Here is a 20,127-nt window from a genome sequence, read left to right on the forward strand (position 1 = left end):
ATAAGGTCTGACAACAATACATATACCATATGAACGACTATAAAAGGAATGTTGCAATTATACAGTCAACAGACCTTAATGAAATGTCGATAAAGCCTATGCGTGCATTTTTAAGGTAGGATGAATAAAATACTGCACCATCAAGAGATATCATAGAAATGGTTTAAACTCCATTAATTTTATTATATGACTGACAGTGCAAGATCTATCTCTAGTAATAATCTTAGGGCCCGGTCACACAGCCGTTTGCGTCTGTATCACGGGTAAAATTTTGCGGGTTTTTTTTGCCCGTGGTTGCCCGCGATGGAAAATGCGCAAAATTGGCCAACCCGCTGTTCATCGGTGGTATGCCCGCAAAACAGACGCCGGCGACTGTTCCGCTTCCTCATCGCGTCATTTCCGCGTCATTTTCTCGTGTGGACCACGGGTATAAAAGCTCCCGAGCCGGTGTTGTGCCCAAATCCGACTCCTACGCAAAATCTCCTTCTCCCCCCCCCCCCCTCGCGTGAACGCGCATTCTGCTGCGATCGCTTTTGTTGGAAGCGTGCATTGACGTTGGTGACTTTTTCATCCGTGTTAACAAACGCATTTTGTAGAATACGATCGCACTTTATTGTTTAAATAAACGCGTTATATAGACTAGGATCTCCCAATTGTTATAATTAGCTCGCTTTATTGTTTTAATAAGCGTTTTATATAGAATACGATCGCTTTTGTTGGAAGCGCAGCAGAATGCGCGTTCACGCGAGGGGGGAGGATTTTATATACGGTGTGCATTACCGTTCGATTACGTTCACAACAAAAACAAAGACGGAATGGTTTAAATTGTATTACATGCCCAACAAATGCAAGACGAAATGGTTTTGGTTATATGTTCGCCATTACATTCCCTAAAAGTGATATAAAAGTGAGATAAAACGAGGTAAAAGTGGTTGTAGTAGCGAGGGGATGCAAATCTCGGCAGGGATGTATTTCTCGGCATAACACCGGGCTGTAGAAATCATAACCGCTCAAGACACAGTCCCGTGAAGATCAAGATTTCAAGCTATGGCACCGAAGAAGCCAATATGTTATTATTGTAATAGTTTTTCATTTTGATTTTATTATCTTGTTATGAAATGAAAATAAATGTCAAGAAATAAAAATGGATTAAGACGAGGTCACTACGGTGACGGGGATCCATGTCCACCCCTTGACGTCTCGAGCACAACTGACGTGTGCTCGGCAAATCGCGCTGTATATACGCGGAGAAAGGCGTTTGACCGTCACACGCGTAACACGCTAATTTCACGTAATAACACCTCGATACAGGCGCAGAACATGCTATTACCATGCTCCACCCACGATTGCCCGCTGAAATTTCCCGTCCTACCCATGTGTAACCACACCCTGGCCGCGGCCAGAGCACGTCGTTCCGCGTCATTTCCGCATTACCTCGTGTGCCGCCCGCGGTTAACACGTGCTCAAAGTTTTGAGCAGCTCAAAACTTTTTCGCGCGGCAAACCGCGTGTGAATTTCCGACCGCGAGTAAACCACTGCTGTATCTCGTCTATATGGCAGTCTCAAAGCGTCCAACAGCGCCCAACAGCGTCTGCTACACGGACAGAAATTTCGATACGCCCGTGAAAGGCTGTGTACCCGTGCTCTAAAGTATTGAGCAGCGCAAAACTTTTTCGCGCTGCCAACCGCGCGTGAATTTCCGACCGCGTCTTAAGCACTGCTGTATCTCGTCTGTATGGCGACCTCAAAGCGTCCAATAGCGTCCGCCTCACAGGCAGAAATTTCTGGCCGTGATTCAGCCACAAACGGCTGTGTGACCGGGCCCTTAGACTGGCTGTTAGCCTGGTCTGGAGGAGGCTAGTTACAGAGAATAAATCACTATAGTAACTTCGTCGAGCTAAATTTAACCAGCCTTTATGCAACTGCACTGAAGCTATAATTAACCAAAATAACAAACAAATCTCTGCTTAAACATTTATCATGGTTTCGTGCAATACCCCCCTGATAAGGATTTTTACATAAAGGAACCCAAAGTAAAGGTGTCGCACACACCCGTCCACAATGCTCAGACAATTAAAGGAGTTGTCAACAGTGCTGTTTTACAGTATTTTTATTTCAATAGAAATAGAAAATTAAATTATAAATAGGATATTTGGAAAGAAAAAAAATACTAATGTGATTTTATGCATTCTTAGTTGTGCACATAAAATTAAACAGTAAATGGTAAATCGTCTGGATTTATATAGTGCTTTTCTAGTCAATGAAGACCTCCCAAAGCGCTTTACAATGTGCTTCACACTTACCCATTCACACACACACTCACGCACCAATCGGGAGTCACCCATGCAAGGTGCCTACCTGCTTATTCGGGGCATTATTGGGGGATTCGAGATTACTATAAACATTTGAGTAAAATTGGAAAGTGGCTATGGGCTCTAGTACCCCCACGACCCTACTGAGGATAAGCGGTGCAGATAATGGATGGATGGATGAATGGATGGATGGATGGAAAGTGGCTTATGGCACCAAATATATTATTATAAATTGTTGCCAAAGTTCGCGGGCACATACTTACTATTTAAAGAGTTATAACTTTTAAGGAGTATTTTAGGTTTTAGAGGGAATAACACATTTTGTCACAAGACATGAGCTCCTTAGTTTGCATTCAAACTTACAAAAAAACCTAAACTTTGAAACAAACCCACGTCAGCTTCTGTGCATGAATATATAGGTCTGATCAGCCTCCGGTGATTATTAATTGGCGTTTTGTTTTGTTTATATTGAAAGTGAAAAAAAGAACTGTCAAATAGTTATATAGGGTAATTCAGTATCCACTGAAATAACCAATGATATTAAATGAGACATTGTAAGAGGTAATTGGGGATGTATGCATTAAAACATTGTGCTCTGGTGTTTTGGATGGGTTATTGCCTGGAAACGTTTCATGAATTTCACAGTTCATGGATCCCTTAACAGCGAAGTTCATTAAGGCACCACTACCTGTGATTCTCTTGGGCAAGTATAGCCTGTTGGCACCCATCACTCTCGAGGGTAGGGGTTTGCTCCCTTACATTAAACAGAAAGTGCTGGTTACTTTCAATAGATGGAGAGGCCTCCTGATATGACTCAGATACAAAAACTTCATCATTTAGTCGCCGTTTTTTTTCCGGTGTTAAGCCTTATGGCGTTCTACAGAAATGAACCGGACCCAGGCATCGACAGTCAGCGACGTGTGACAAATTTGATACTAGGTCCTAAATAACACGGGGAAAACTATTTTCTGAAAAGTTTGGCTTCCATATTTTTGTTAAAAAACTAATGTTGTGGTGATGACATTACGTACTTAGCTTTTGTGACACATTAAAGAACTCTGCATTTTAATATTTGAATTATTTATATATTCAAACAAATAAATAACAAGATGGATAAAAATGGTTCAAATGGTTCATTGAAAATAAAAGATTTGAAATGAGATACACAAATACACATATAATTCAATAAAATGTTTGAACTAAAAATACATACTGCTCTAATATTCCTAAATTGTCATTGTTAGTCCAGAGGTAATATAATGTAATCTTAGGAAAATGGGTCAAAGTTCCTATTGTCCAGCAGGAGGAGACAGAGTCTGAAAATGTCTACCAAGATCAAATTGAAGACCCTTCACTTCACCCCTTCATCCTTTCCTTGGCCTAAACAGACACAATTAGATGATAGTACTGAAGGAAAAATGTGTGCAAGCAGAACAGCTAAACATGATGCCAAAATGAAACACATCTTTATATGATTGCTTCTTTGGGGCAATACACTACAGTACTCTCTCCAAGTGCGTGGCTCGTTTGTTGTCTGGTTAACTTTGCATCCTTTATGATTATCTACACATTGAGCTGCAACGTCAGCGCCAGTCTCCCCGGCGGCCCCCTCCAAGGCGAGTGGGGGTGACTGCAGTGGCCTTTTCTCACTTAGGTCTCCCTTCAAAGATTGATGAATTGATTGTGGGGCTGCTGCCAGTATGTCTGTGCCCTGGGTGAAGGCGTCCCGGTTACGGGTGGGAATCCCAGCTATGGCATCTGCCCTGGGGCGACTATTGTGGCTATCCTGCAGGGGGCCGCAGAGCTGGTGGCCCCGGGAGCAGATCCGACTCACATACTGCTGTCACACCCCTGGAGACACAGTGGAAGTCTCCCTCCCATGCACAGATTCTGATGAGACTCTATGAACTCGGAGTGTTTTGTGCCAAACTCTTCTAGCTTTTTTCCACCTCATAGACACTCTGTGTGAGTATTGGATATCTTGATTCAGAGGTTACATAGCAAACATTCCAATATGGAAAATGTTTGTTCTTTTGGGAGATACATTTCCGTGTTTAACATATTGTTCTCATTTTGCTAAAACTCATTATTAAAATAGACAGTGCCTATACTTTTTTTAGATACTTTTTCTTATTTTGAGTAGAATTGTTATTATATTACAGGGGGAGGGGGTAAATCACAAATAATTTATTTTGCATTTTGTAAAAACAGTACTGTTGTTACAGATGGTGGTAAATTTTGCTCATTTTGAGTTTTTTATTTTTTTTGTGAAAAATATATTTTTTAATAAAATAATTATTTTAAGTGAGCAACATTTTCAATTTATTATTAAAAAAACTTTAGAAAATAATTAGATCCTAAAAAATTCTATCCAAACTTACATATTATAACAGCCAAATGAATTTAATGGTTTTGCAAAATTGAAGTTTTATTTTCTTATTTTCCCATTTTACTATAATATTCTTCCCCATGTTTAGTAACGTTTTTCAATTTAAAAAATCTGCCAACAGAACAAAATTGTGTTTGCAGTGAAAATCAAATTCAATGAACCCCATCATGTTCACGGAATTGTCTTGAATGCATTATATTTTCTATAGTTTGTCATTGTCATGGTAAACCACTTGAATTAAACAAACAGAACTGTTGACTTTTTGTAATAAGACATTTTTTATCTGCCCAATAAAATATACAATTCACTTTCTCTTTACAATCTTATCATTTCACAAAGTTGGACCATGGGCAACATGATATCATTAAGTTTTTAAACACTCTCTGAAGACCCTCAACACAGAACACACTACTGGGTCAAACAGACTAGAAAACGCAAACCATTAAGTAGTTCACCCGAAATGAATGCCTTAAGATCTTGCAGTCACTTACAACTTGAATTCATCATCAACACTATGACAACTTAACCCAATGCATGCTCTAAATTGAAAAAACGACAGTCAACGATAAAAGTGAGACATGTTGTATATGTTTATTTATCAGGCAAGTATTTAAATTATTCAATAAACACTTCAGTCTATGCTATGCATTTTTTACAATTCATAAAAGTATTTGCTTGTTTTGACAAGACAAAGTTTGCCAATCATTAAATTAAACATATTTATACGGCAAAACCTACTTCTCAAAGTATACCTAAAAAAACAATAATGGGTACTTCAGACAAGCAAACAGACACAGTAGGTAATGATGCTGGTATGTCGACAAAATGTTAGATTTGACCATTAATTCCTTGGTATCATAATAGTTATTAACAATATACAAGAGCATTTGGTTGCATATGATAAAAGTCCTTGAGTCCTAAAGTCACTCATCGTGCATCTCAGCCTGATTTTTTTTCATGATGTAAAGACATGAATGTTATTAAATCGAACACAAACTAAACCGGATGTTCCATTTATTCAAAAAGAAACATACAAATACTGTATACAATATTTAGTCAATTTGGGCTCAAGTGATTACAACCACATTGCAGCTACTTTCACAATAGAGTTAAGTAAACATCAAATCAATTTCCGTGTGCCAACTGAAACACTCTGCATTGACTCCCCATCCTAATTCGGTCACCTGTATCGAAACGGTGACAACACCTCACCAAATAGTACACTTTTATCTATTAATAGTACGCTTTGATATTCAATGTAATATTCTTCACCTATTTGCTAAACATATTGGAAAAAAACAAAAAAATGTTAAAACAACTAAAGTAAAATATATTGAACTCTGTTTTAATGCATTGTTCGAAAAGATAATCACAAGCTCGTGACTTGTACCTTGCTTGTCCCACAATATAAATATTATATTTGTTATTGTTTACATTTAGCACAGTTAGGTAACGTTACTTCGCCAACACACGTTTAAGGAATGAAAAATACATGTGCTTATTCAACAATTGTACATCCCGATTTATGTATCCAGTGTATATAAAGCAAAACATAGAGGACACACTGTGTCGCAATATGATAAAGAATTCTCACAGCAGATCCAAACAAATCAAATAAATAATTGAGTAACAACCGAAGAGCGACGTTTGTTAACGACAGGGGGATGACGCGGAATAACCTGGAAGGGGCTTTTTCAGCACTACCCCGCCATGTCAATTCCATGCATCCAAAAGGAAGTGGTACTACCTGGAGCCGGCACTTCCCCATTGGCCGCTCACTTTTTATTCTTCAGCTGATTGGCCAGCCAGTCCAGGCCCTCGTAAAGGCCGTCGCCGCTGGTAGCGCAAGTGGCCTGAATGTACCAGTTGCGGTGGCGCAAGGAGTGCAGGCCCAGCTTGTCTGTGATCTCCGCAGCATTCATGGCATTGGGCAGGTCCTGGGAGAACAACAAAGTCGCTTTGGGTTCCATCGGAGGGCATGGCGCCACAGGTTAAAGACCTCGCCAGCCGCCTCTATACCTGCTTGTTGGCAAAGACGAGGAGAACGGCGTCCCGCAGCTCATCCTCGGCCAGCATCCTCATGAGTTCCTCTCTGGCTTCGTTCACGCGCTCGCGGTCGTTGCTGTCCACCACAAATATCAAGCCTGGACACAGACGATGAGAAATTTGTCTGATTTGTGGTGTCCTGACCTTTCAATGCTCCTTTAAAATATTTTTCAAATTGAACAGGCTCAACCAATCAATGCCCAAAGGACTGTAAATAATAGATATGGTCTGTTTGCTGCTTTTCTAGAGCCATATTTTCCACGCTATAAGACGCACCCCCAATAAATGGCACATGAAACCAAAATAACAGTAAAGTCTAGGGTTACATAATTAATTAAAAAGTGCTGTACAAAGATCCATCAGTTTTGGCGGTTATTCGGGACCAAAACCACGAGCGAAAAGTGAAAATCCGTGGAGTAGTGTTACACTTTTATAAAAGCCTCCAAAGAGTTAAACTTAACCTCGAAATGACGTCATTTCCAACTGAGAGTATACGAATGTACAAAATAACAATTACAGATCTACCAATAATAACACACAACCCATCATTGCAACGGAATGCCATTATACAAAAGTAAAACAAAACTGGAAGGCTTCTCCTTTCAGTGTTTGAAAGCAATTAAGAGAACGTACATCGGGTCTCCTGGGATTGAGCCGAGTCTCCGCAATGATTAAAATAAAAGCGTCCCAAATGTAGCAGTTTCCCATGAATTGTAGCTCCGGGTCATCTGTTTCATGGCTAATGGACCAAGCATTGTTAAGATACAGGGTCCACAGGGGTAGCTTGTGAAGGTCGTTAGCTTAGCACTAGCAGTAGGCTGGACTGGCTGCCTGACTACTGCCTCCAGACGCCACCTCAGTCGCTTTACCAACCTGATGATAACCCACGGAGAACCCGCCTGGTGATAGGCATTTCTTTGCACTCTTCTGATTTTTCTCAAAGTCCAATTTAATTGATGAAACAAACCACTAAAAGCTAGTGGTCGCAATGCTTCCCAGTATGCTTACGGAGGCAGTCCCCGCCCACTTTTTGACTGACAGCATACACAAAACTATCACAGTTGCGCACACAGTCACACCAGCTTATCACAGTCGTGCACACAAACAATAACACTCAATTGACACAGAGTGCCCTCAGAGAGCTGTCTAACAGAACACAATGTACGATACAATGATATCAATGACAATACAGACAAAATCAATTTAAATAAAAATCCGGGAAGGGGTGAACCAGCGATAACCGAAACGTGAAGTAGCAAGGGGTCTCTGTCTTGCAGATTGATCAGTCGGAATATATCACTTCTCACAATTGCATACAATTGCATACAACTGCATAACATCGAATGCAACGGGTGTCAAATCTAGATCTTGGCATCGAGTGTGCCGAATTTTATCCACTAGACCACTACGGATACAGATGACATATGAAAACGCAATAGGTATTATCGCCTCATGACGGTTTTTAGTCACTTTACTAAATTGTTGATGGTATTATTGGGCTGGGCCAGGAGAACCGGTCTGTTGTCCAGCTGACCCGCAAATTTTTTTATGAAGCACACAGAATTCTGAACTGTTTGACAATTAGGGTATCGTGGGAAGCATTTCAGTCATTCTAAACTGAAAGACGAGAACAGTTGGTGAAGGTAATTAGGTTGTCCTGAAATATGTAAATTAATCCATGGCCGCACGCATTTAAAATGTTTTATCACTTACAAATTATGATTATTATAATAATAGATGTTGTTATTATACATGTTATAAAGTTTGTTTTTACTATTGTTATTATTATTTTTTTTAAAAAGTTCTAACATGTTTAATGCCACCCATGGGCCATTGTCAGTATCTTCCCCACAGCCATCACACCTCTTAACAAGCGCAAAAGACTGTGCTGACAAAATATCATTGCACTATTTTTCACATCACTATTGTTGCAATGCACTAATAACTCAGGCCAGTCTCCAAGCACTACATTGTAAATAATTGTGCCTATTTATCTTTACATTCGTTTTTTAATCTTATCTTTGTCTTTTAAGTCTTTAGTACAGGGGTGGGGAACAAATTTGACACAAAGAGCCGAAATTTTCAACTGTGAGAATCAAAGAGCCACACCACGCACTGACATGCCATGACAGACAGACACACACAAACACACACAATTAAAAATATATTATTTCCCATAACACTCTCCTCTCCTTACAATACAACAAGTAATGTTCTTGTGTTGATTTAAAGGAAAGTGTCCACCCTCAGTACACCAAAAAAAAAACTAAACATGAAACAAGGCCAAGAGCCGCAGTATATAGAAAATTAGATGAGGCAAAGAGCCGCATTCTTATTGGCCAAGACCTGCATGCGACTCTAGAGCCACGTGTTCGCCACCCCTGCTTGAGTACATGTTTCAGAGTGCCACATCCAACCTTGTTGAAAACCATGTTCACTACGTTGTTATCAATGACAATTCAAACTATTCTAATTGTCAGCCTTCTGGCAAAATAGCAATTAAATAAAATACCCCCCACCTCACCTTTTCCCTTTTCTCCTAGTCCAGTTTATGATTTGTGTCACACCACAACATTAGTGGACAGCTTTCAGCAATAGACGAATGACACGGGAGAACCATAATTACAACTTACCCTGAGTGTTTTGAAAGTAGTGCCTCCACAAGGGACGAATCTTGTCCTGGCCACCCACATCCCACACAGTGAAGCTGATGTTCTTGTACTCCACTGTTTCCACATTGAAGCCTGTGCAAAAGAAACGATCAAGAAGCGGCACACGCCAATCTTTGCAACGTCCTTTTGCGTTTCTGGCCTCACGCACCGATTGTAGGAATGGTGGTGACGATCTCTCCCAACTTCAACTTGTAAAGGATGGTCGTTTTCCCAGCGGCATCCAAGCCCACCATAAGAATCCGCATCTCTTTTTTCCCGATCAGGCTTTTTAGCAGGTTTCCGAAGATGTTGCCCATGACGACGAGCAGCTTGCAACAGAACTACGGCGCGAGGAACTGGTGAGGCAAAACAAAAAGTAAACTTTTAGAATGTCTAGACAGCCTAAGTAAACGTGGCAAGGGCACAGCGGATATCTAAAAGAGGTGCCAAATATTATGACCGCTTTCACGTCACTAGTGTTGGTTTTATCGTTCCTATTTAAATACTGGTAGTTGTAGTAGTTGTGTGTAGTTGATATTGTTTATATTCAATTTATATTAACAGCAGATTTATTGTATATATACAGTGGCTTGCGAAACTACTTGCCCCCCCTGACCTTTTGCCACATTTCAGACTTCAAATAGAAAATTATAAAGCTGTAATTTCTTGTTAAGCATCAACAATAAGCGGGACACAATCATGAAGTAGAACACACTTTATTGGATATTTTAAACTTTTTTAACAAACCGAAAAAGTGGGTGTGCAAAATGATTCAGCCCCTTTACTTTCAGTGCAGCAAACTCTGTCCAGAAGGTCAGTGAGGATCTCTGAATGATTCAATGTTGATCTAAATGACTAACGATGATAAATGGAATCCACCAGTGTGTAATCAAGTCTCTGTATAAATGTACCTGCACTGTGATAGTCTCAGGGGTCTGTTTAAAGTACAGAGAGCATCATGAAGAATGAGGAACACACACACTAGCAGGTCCGATATACTGTTGTGAAGAAGTTTAAAGCTGGATTTGGAGACAAAAAGATTTCCCAAACTTTAAACATCCCAAGGAGCACTGTGCAAGCAATAATATTGAAATGGAAGGAGTATCAGACCACTGCAAATAAACCATGATCGGGCCGTCCCCCTAAACTTTCAGCTCATACAAGAGGAAAACTGATCAGAGATGCAGCCAAGAGGCTCATGATTACTCTGGATGAACTGCAGAGGTCTACAGCTGAGGTGGGAGAATCTGTTCATAGGACAACAATCAGTCGTAAACTGCACAAATCTGGCCTTTATGGACGAGTGGCAAGAAAGATTAAAAGATATCTGTAAAAGTGTTGTTTAAAGTTTGCCACAAGCAACCTGGGAGATGCACCAAACATATGGAAGAAGGTGCTCTGTTCAGATGAGACCCAAATCGAACTTTTTGGCAACATTGCAAGACGTTATGTTTGGCGTAAAAGCAGCACAGCTCATCACCCTCAACACACCATCCCCACAGTCAAACATGGTGGTGGCAGCATCAAGGTTTGGGCCTGCTTTTTTTCAGCAGGGACAGGGAAGATGGTTAAAATTGATGGGAAGATGGATGGAGCCAAATACAGGACATAAACCTGATGGAGTTTGCAAAAGACTTGAGACTGGGACGGAGATTTGTCTTCCAACAAGACAATGATCCAAAATATAAAACAAAAGCTTCAATGGAATGGTTCACCAAAAAATGTATCAAGGTCTAAGAAAGGCCAAGTCAAAGTCCAGACCTCAATCCAATTAAGTATCTGTGGAAAGAACTGAAAACTGCTGTTCACAAACGCTTTCCATCCAACCTCACTGAGCTGGAGCTGTTTTCCAAGGAGGAATGGGAAAAACTATCAATTTGTCAATATGCAAAACTGATAAAGACATACCCCAAGCGACTTGCAGCTGTCATCACAGCAAAAGGTGGCGCTGCAAAGTATTAACTTAATGGGGCTGAATAATTTTGCACGCCGACTTTTCAATTTATTTGTTAAAAAAGTTTGAAATATCCAATAAAGTGTGTTTCACTTCATGATTGTGTCCCACTTATTGCTGATGCTTCACAAGAAATCAGTTTTATATCTTGATGTTTGAAGTCTGAAATGTGTCAAAAGGTCACAAAGTTCAAGGGGGGCAAATAGTTTTGCAAACCAATATATATATATATATATATATATATATATATATATATATATATATATATATATATATATATATATATATATATATATATATATATATATATATATATGTGTGTGTGTGTGTGTGTGTGTGTGTGTGTGTACTTTCTTTTTTCATCTTCCTTGTTTTCATGCTGTATTAATCATTACTTTTGGGAAAGCCAACATTGCATTTTAACGCAACTATAAACTTGCCACCTTTAAAGAAGAAGCATTTTAAATTTGTTGGGATATTCCTTCCATCATCAGCTCCCCTCGCTCCCTCTAATCTTTTATCCACCTTTAATCATAGAAATATTTTGCATATCTTTTCGCTTATTTGGTTTACTTTTGTGATACTTTTCTCACATGTCACTTAACTCTGACGAAAGGTGCAAGTCAAGGTGATGGAGTTGGTGTGAAAAGCGTGGGTGTTGAGAAATTGGAAGAGGGTGACACACAGTCTTAAATGGGAACATGAAAATGTCTACTAATGATTGCAATTTGATTTTCTCCCTAGTTTTTAGGGCATGGCTGGATAAATCTTTGCAAATAGTTGTTTCTTAAGTTTTTGCTTTCAGCAAAGGGTAAATTTGTGAACATTTATTGATGAATAAGTTCCAAGCCTAAAATGCATTTATTAAATCATTTCAAAATTATGCAATGTGAAATATAATATATAAGGTAAACTGAACATTCAAACAAAATGGAATGATTTATTCTGCAATTATGCCATTATTTTGCATGATACTTCAAATCCTCTTAATGCTATTTTTTCCACCGGTGCAATTTCTGTCACTGTTGATTAGTATCGTTGGAATATACTACTGGTATATTCTTGTGCAGTGTTGTGCTGTTGTCCACGTTGCTTTAAAAAAAGTAATTAGCTCTATTTACTCACTACTTTTTCCAAGACGTTACAGAGTGAGTAAGTAATAGAAGTACTCCATTGTAAAAGTCACTTGTTACCAGGGAAAGTAAATATTTCTGTTAAAAGTTGTATGTCAAAGAATTTGAAAGGATGTGAATCAGTTGAATAGAGAACAGGTAGTTGTGTTATAGAACCATGTAATATTTATTGCACCTCACCAGACTTATCCTACACGTAAAGCGCCAAAAAAACAAAACAAAAAAAACACGTAAACAATTTAATAAAGTGACAATCAGCAGTAAATGATATAAAGTGAGTTTGAAAAAATTAAACCTAACTCAAATTGTCCCGTTGTAGAGATGGGAATTCCGACTCTTTTTAGAGAAACGGCTTTTACGGCTTGGCTCATCAAAAAGGGCCCTGCTATTTTGGCTCCCAAATGTCTCTTCAGGTTGTTTTTGCTGTTTAATCCATAAATTACCATTTAGTATGCATTGTCATGAATGAATAAAAAAGGGGAAAAAATAAAGCAAAACTAACCCTTAAAAATGAACACTGCAAAACGCAGGAAACATAAATATAGAAATTTATAAATCTACTAAGAAATAGATAAAATACAAAAAAATGTAAACGTTCTTATACTCCAACAAATTAAAGTCAACAGCACAATCTCTGAAAAAATGCATTTTGACTAATCACAAGAAAAAAAAATAGCGTCTCAAAGGGAACCGGCTCTCGATTGGTGCCTTTTTTTTTCTCGGCTCATTAATAAATACTACATTAGTAATTACTAACTAGAATGGTTGTCATGATTTGCCAATTGTTCTCACATGCGCTCACTCATTCAGCCCCGGCTGCCACTCGTTTCATGATTAGTTCTCCTCCTATTTAAACACGTCGTTCTCCTTCACTTCTGGTCAGTCCGTCTGCAAACCTCAGCGCATGCAAGGCAAACACTTTTTGACTCTGGCTCCCGTTTTGATCCCGACCTGTTTCCGATACCGAAACCCGGTCCAAGCTCCGTTCTCCTGTCCCGGCTACCCGTATCCTGATTCTGTTTCCTGTATCAATCCCAGATCCAAGCTCGGTTCTCCTGGTCTGGCTACCCATATCCTGATTCTGTTTCCTGTATTGATCCCAGATCAGAGCTCCGTTCTCCTGTCCCGGCTACCCATACCCTGGTTCTGTTTCCTGTATTGATCTCCGACCACGCTCCGTCTCCTGTCCCGGCTGACCGACTTGTTCCGATCTCCGACCACGCTTCGTTCGCGAGGGCTTCCCTGATCCCTTAATAAAGCTTTGTGTGAAACGTTACGCATTAAGGTCCCCTGCTTGTACTGGTCGTGACAAGGGTACCTTCGACTTAAAGTGAGGCATTTTGTATATAAATGCGATAAGCCCCGCAAAAATACTGATATTCCTGATATTTTTTCAAAAAAACATTAAAGAGCATCAAAACATGAAACAAATACATGTTAGAATTAGATTACCGCACAATAAACATAAAACAAGAGTAAAAAATGATTAAACTAAAATGTCTTTAATTTGGGCTGATTAAATGATGGCTGCATCCTCCTCCCCGCTATCATCCCAGAAACCCTCTTCCTCCTCGTGTCTGAACTCTGAACTGTGATGGTGACACGAAGAGCATGCTATGAGCACGCGTGCATACTGGGTTGCCAGGCATATTTGAAGCGATAGCCAGTTTTTTTACGTTCAGGAAACTCTGCGAGCGGCGAATAGCAGCACGTATTGTATTTTTTACTTAGTAACTAAAGGCAATCTTATTTTCCCGTTCAGATACTTCTTAACGTGAAACTTTCGTATGTAGAGACATTTGTAAGTAGAGGTACCACTGTACATGGTAGTCGCGATTTTTAATGGCGACATGATCAGAAAAGCTGTGATGTAAACAACTTGGAGGAGAGTGGAAATCTGCTTTATTCAAAGTAACGCACCAATTTTGACTGTCAGTAACGATTACAGCGTTTTAACGGCGGAAAAAGTAATTTGTTAGATTACACCGTATAACCCAGTTACGTAACAGCGAGATTTATAATCCGTAATTCATAATCCATCATTTATAATCCATCATTTATAACGTCGTTATTTTTAACAGCCTTATTACCAACAATGTTCCTGCGTACAACTTCCTAAAAAGAAATAACACACTACATAACTAAACTGTGGTTTGTAACTACACTAAATTACTGAAAACGCGTTTCAACTCTATCTAAAGTTGGCTTATTCTTACATTCAACCTTTTCATGCTTCATTGACAAATAAATAAACAAAACAAAACTCCGTCAGGGACGAGCAGGATGTCTCTCACCAGCACTCCCCCAACCCAGTCCTCAAATCCAATGTGTTCCCTCCCTAACAGATTTAATGAGATAAAAGCATATTGGCACAAGGAAAAATAAAACATAAGGGCTCTTTGAACCTAGTCGGCCATTGTAACACACACAAACTAGATAAATATTTAGCCTTTTTAAGGTCTCCCTAAACCACAGGTGTCAAACAGGCGGCCCGCGGGCCAGATCAGGCCCGCTAAGGGATTGAATCCGGCCCGCGAGACAACACACAGAGAAGCACAAGAGAAAAACAAGCTGCATGTTAAAGTATGTCAACTTGATGTTGCCAAAGCCAGGTTCCTCTCACAAAGACACTGTACTTGTATTCATCTCTCTCTCTCTCTCTCTCTCTCTTTTCCACCCCTTTTCTCCCACTCTCTGTCTCTTTCACTCTTTGTGTCTCTCTTTTTCTCTTCCTTTGTTGCTCTTTGTCTCTTTATCTCTCTGTGTCTTTTAACCTCTTTTGCTCTTACTTCCTTTTTTCATTTTCTCTCTCTATTCCCCCACTTTGTGCTTTCTTTTCTCCTTTCTCTCCTTCTGTCTTTCTATTCATCTTTGGATTTATTTTTTCCTCTCCCCTTCTTTCCCCCACTCTCACAACTTGTCTTTTTATCTCTTTTGTTTTTCACGCTCTCTCCCTCTCTCTCTTTGTCCCACCCGCTCTCCTTTTCTTTCCATCTTTCTCTTATTTCTTTATCTCTCTTTTTCTTTCTCTTTAATCTACTGGTCCGGCCTCCGACAGAATTTTTGTTCTATCGTGTGGCCCCCGAGTTCAAATGAGTTTGACACCCCTGCCCTAAACGAAGCACCTCACCTTACATCAGTGTTATTGTTTTTTAATGAACGAGGTTTGTCACCACCAGGAGGTGCCAAATAATACACAGCGTCCCTTTAAAAAAACGTAAATTAAGCATACAAATATTGCCGAATCAGTTCGTGCAAGTGGAGATGCGGCATGTAGGAGTAAATGGGTGAACTCAGTGCAGCCCCAGCGAGTGTTTCATGGCGGAATTGCTGCATTCTGCAGCAGTCGCTTCATCCGCGTGTTCCTTGTCAATTGATTCACGAAAGATCATTACGATGATGACAACGATATGGATGACAAAACAAGCACCGTGTTCAAGAAATATCAAAATACAAGTTCATGTTAAAACCCTTGAATTTAAGGAAAATTTGAATGCACACTGTACGGTGCGTGCACGGCAGAACACCGCACAGTCACGACTAAAACACATCACGACCTAATGTCACCGATTAAAGAGCGACAATTTGGTTTCTATTGACTCTAACTGTGATACAAAAAGAGATGGACTGGCAAAACAATGGCGCATTTTGACGCTGGCTTCTCGTTACTACTTACCCGTCAACCGGAGGCAACCAGCTGGATGGAGAGTTGGAGAGTAAGTCTCGCGATGATGCGTCCACGGGTTCTCGCGGTATTTTGGTACAGGCGCACATGCAGTGATGCTGCAGTACCGACAACACTTAGGCGTTTTCATTAACAAAGAAACCCACGTTGCGCTTTTTCATTGAAATTGACAGTCTTTGAAATAATTAGGATTTAATTATTGTTTTGTTGGAATGCATAATAAAGTGAGGTATTTGCAGCGGGAAATCGACCCAAGGAAATCTATTCTAAAGGCAAACGTGCTTAAATAATGAATGCAAGCATCGTCTTAGTAAATAAATTAGACGTAATATGATGCTTCCAGCTGCCCTGTGGGTGCCATATAATGGCAGTAAATTGAAAAGTGTTACGTTCAGGCCAAAAACCACTTAAACACAGCTGACAAGTAAAAATATATAATTTTTGCTGTCCTTTATTCTATAACTTTGCCAGTAGTAGAGTACTTATTTCCACCAAATTCCCTAACTTTTATACATACTGTAGATGTGTTAACCAACCTTTTTGGAGCAATTGATCTTTTCTCATTAAGAAATCTACATGCACACCGTCCATTTACACTCAAAAGTACATAATAATTTATTTCTGACAACAGTTTAAATTATCATCGTGTCTTTATTAACAATATAGAGTTTTTATTATTATCTGTGGTCACATTGGCTCTGGAGGTAATACAGGTAATTTGGTAATCTGTTTTTTAGGTTTTAATATCTATCTATCTATCTATCTATCTATCTATATATATATATATATATATATATATATATATATATATATATATATATATATATATATATATATTCCTGAAAAATCTTGCATGCACTTAAAATTGACAAAAATTATCTGCCAGTGAAATAAATTGTATTTTACTATGTTTTCTTTATTTTTTTTTTCTAATTAAAAATCATAATTCTTATCAAACTTAGTTCATTGTTTTTACTTTATTTGGTATATTTTATTATTTTTTTAGCAGTGCTAGCTTAAAATACTTAATCAAACAAAATAAATTATTAAATATACAGTACTATCTCACAAGCAGAAAATTAGTATGATTTCTGCTGCCAGCTACTGATATGGGTGTCACGGTCGCCTTGGTGACCAGTCTGCCCCGCCCTCTGGGCAACAGCTGAAGCAGTTCAACTAATTGTGTGTCTGATTTAAGGCTGCATTGTGGGCTCTGCGGTTGCTGGTTCATTACTACTCATATACACAATCCCGGTCTGTTATGCTTGTCCTGTTTTAGTCTGTTATGCCTTGTCATGTTTTAGTCTGTTATGCCATGTCCTGTTGAGTTCGTGCCGGAGGAACTCTGTATTGTTCTGTTTTGCCCCGGAGTATTGGGCGACTTTTATTTTATTAAATAAAACTTATGGATCGTCAACGCATTTGAGTTCTCCCTTCATGCCTCCTGCCTCCGTTCTGGTCCGGTCACCTTCCACGCCACCACGCCTCGTGACAGAATCAACCAGCCAACAATTGAACTCAGCGAACGATCCCAGCGCGACTTGGGGAGAGCTGGAGAGCGCAGTTTGGCAGGCGCCTACTGAGTTGGCCTTCCCTGCCCGTTCGAACCACGGCCCCGCCCGTCGTGGCCCTTGCTGTGCCTCGAATGGGGTCCCAGGAAGAATTGACGCCTGCCTGCCCGACTCCCGTGCCGATTGCCTGCTAGAGGTAAGATCGGGCCCAAAAAAAGCACCCGAGCCCGACGCAGGCCCGAGGGGTATTAAACCCGACCCGGACCGAGCCCGACTAATTAACTGGATTTGCTGGCCCGGCCCGAGGGGGCCCGAAATTACATATTTTATTTATAAGGAGGGGTGATTTATGATAACAAATTAAACTCTGCCTTTTGTTACAACATCTAGGCCTAAGTTAAATAAAACTGTATAAACATTTACATCTTTTATATTTCTGTGTCTGCACTGCAGATGTTACATTAAGCGACAATCTGTCATTGACGGGTTTTTTTTTTTGAGGTAGCGAAAACATTTAAGGGCGTCCGTCATTTTGACGACTTGATCATTGGGCCATAATCCACAGCAGCAGTAGTAGTACGTCCTTAAGATTTTAGCGCAGCACTTTCATTCAGGGGGTGTTGACGTGTTGTGCCCTTTTCCGACTCCTATGCAAATTCCCCCCCCCCTGATCGTATTCTATATAAAACGCTTATTAAAACAATAAAGCGAGCTAATTATAATAATTGGGAGATCCTAGTCTATATAACGCGTTTATTTAAACAATAAAGCGTGATTTTATTCTGCAAATTGCGTTTTTTAACGCGGATGAAAATGTCACCAACGTCAATGTACGCTTCCGACAAAAGCGATCGTATTCTATATAATACGCTTTAAAACAAAATAAAGCGAGCTAATTATAATAATTGGGAGATTCTAGTCTATATAACGCGTTTATTTAAACAATAAAGCGCGATCGTATTTTACAAAATGCGTTTGTTAATGCGGATGGAAAAGTCACCAACGTCACTGTACGCTATGATTTCCGCAATCACAACTAATTGTACACAAATAATATTTATTTGATTTACTATATTCCTTGGTCTAGTATCCATACATAGTTTAAGTATATATTTTTAATGAACATATATTTATAATTATTAATTAATTTAAAAAAAAAAAAAAAAAAAAAAAAAGCAGGACCGGACCCGACCCGACCGTATGACTGACATTTCAGGCCCGACCCGGCCCGAAATTGCCTCGGGTTCGGGCTCGGGCCATAAATCTTAGGTCTATTGCCTGCTATTCCCTCTCCCCTGCGTGCAAGTCCGACTCCGCTGCCCGTCGGGCCGACTCCGCTGCCCGTCGGGCCGACTCCGCTGCCCGTCGGGCCGACTCCGACTCCGCTGCCCGTCGGGCCGACTCCGACTCTGATGCCTGCCTGCCCGACTCCCGTGCCGACTGCCTGCTATTCAGTCTCCCCTGCGTGCCAGTCCGACTCCGCTGCGTGCCAGTCCGACTCCGCTGCCTGCGTGCCAGTCCGACTCCGCTGCCTGCCAGTCCGACTCCGCTGCCTGCCAGTCCGACTCCGCTGCCTGCCAGTCCGACTCCGCTGCTCCTGTTTTGCCGGTTCTGATTTTGACTCTCTCATGTCTTGTCTGTTTTGATTTTGACCCTCTCATGTTTTACCTGTTCTGATTTTGACCCTCTCATGTTTTACCTGTTCTGATTTTGCCTGTTCTGATTTTGCCTGTCCTGTTTACCTGCCCTGATTTTGCCTGTCCTGTTCTTGTCGGTTCTGCCTGTCTGTTATCCCCTGTCCAGTTTGCCCACCAGACCCCCTCCCTGCCGATTCCGATCCGCCCGACGCAGATGGCGCCTGCCTCTCCCCGTTCCTGCGTGTTCGGAGGAGGGAGCGGGGTTGCCCCAATCGCGAGCGTCAACATTCCGGGGCGTGAGGTTGTAATTTTTTCTGTTTGGGACCTCGGGAGCTGTCCCTTAAGAGGGGGGCTCTGTCACGGTCTCCTTGGTGACCAGTCTGCCCCGCCCTCTGGGCAACAGCTGAAGCAGTTCAACTAATTGTGTGTCTGATTTAAGGCTGCATTGTGGGCTCTGCGGTTGCTGGTTCATTACTACTCATATACACAATCCCGGTCTGTTATGCTTGTCCTGTTTTAGTCTGTTATGCCTTGTCATGTTTTAGTCTGTTATGCCATGTCCTGTTGAGTTCGTGCCGGAGGAACTCTGTATTGTTCTGTTTTGCCCCGGAGTATTGGGCGACTTTTATTTTATTAAATAAAACTTATGGATCGTCAACGCATTTGAGTTCTCCCTTCATGCCTCCTGCCTCCGTTCTGGTCCGGTCACCTTCCACGCCACCACGCCTCGTGACAGAATCAACCAGCCAACAATTGAACTCAGCGAACGATCCCAGCGCGACTTGGGGAGAGCTGGAGAGCGCAGTTTG

General features: G+C 40.5%; 1 protein-coding gene across 1 annotated transcript; it reads right to left on the reverse strand.

Moving 5' to 3' along the window:
• Positions 1–5,269: 5,269 nt before the first annotated feature.
• On the reverse strand, positions 5,270–16,253 carry LOC148369311 (ADP-ribosylation factor 3). The gene is made up of 5 exons (XM_088331263.1): positions 16,162–16,253; positions 9,568–9,754; positions 9,381–9,491; positions 6,721–6,845; positions 5,270–6,638 (listed from the first exon to the last, which is right to left on the reverse strand). Exons 2-5 carry the CDS (start codon positions 9,713–9,715, stop codon positions 6,477–6,479), a joined length of 546 nt encoding a protein of 181 aa, XP_088187389.1. The 5' UTR covers positions 9,716–9,754; positions 16,162–16,253; the 3' UTR covers positions 5,270–6,476.
• Positions 16,254–20,127: the final 3,874 nt, after the last annotated feature.

This window comes from Urocampus carinirostris, chromosome 3 (assembly GCF_059441175.1).
Source record: "Urocampus carinirostris isolate Australia breed hairy pipefish chromosome 3, RoL_Ucar_1.0, whole genome shotgun sequence".
Taxonomy (NCBI): Eukaryota; Metazoa; Chordata; class Actinopteri; order Syngnathiformes; family Syngnathidae; genus Urocampus; species Urocampus carinirostris.

Excerpts from the sequence above, each read along its gene's own strand:
- LOC148369311 (XM_088331263.1), bottom strand. The coding sequence starts at position 9,715 with ATGGGCAACATCTTCGGAAACCTGCTAAAAAGCCTGATCGGGAAAAAA. Across the intron at positions 9,492-9,567 it reads CACCACCATTCCTACAATCG|GCTTCAATGTGGAAACAGTG; the intron begins GTGCGTGAGGCC and ends TCTTTTGCACAG. Across the intron at positions 6,639-6,720 it reads TCGTCTTTGCCAACAAGCAG|GACCTGCCCAATGCCATGAA; the intron begins GTATAGAGGCGG and ends TTGTTCTCCCAG.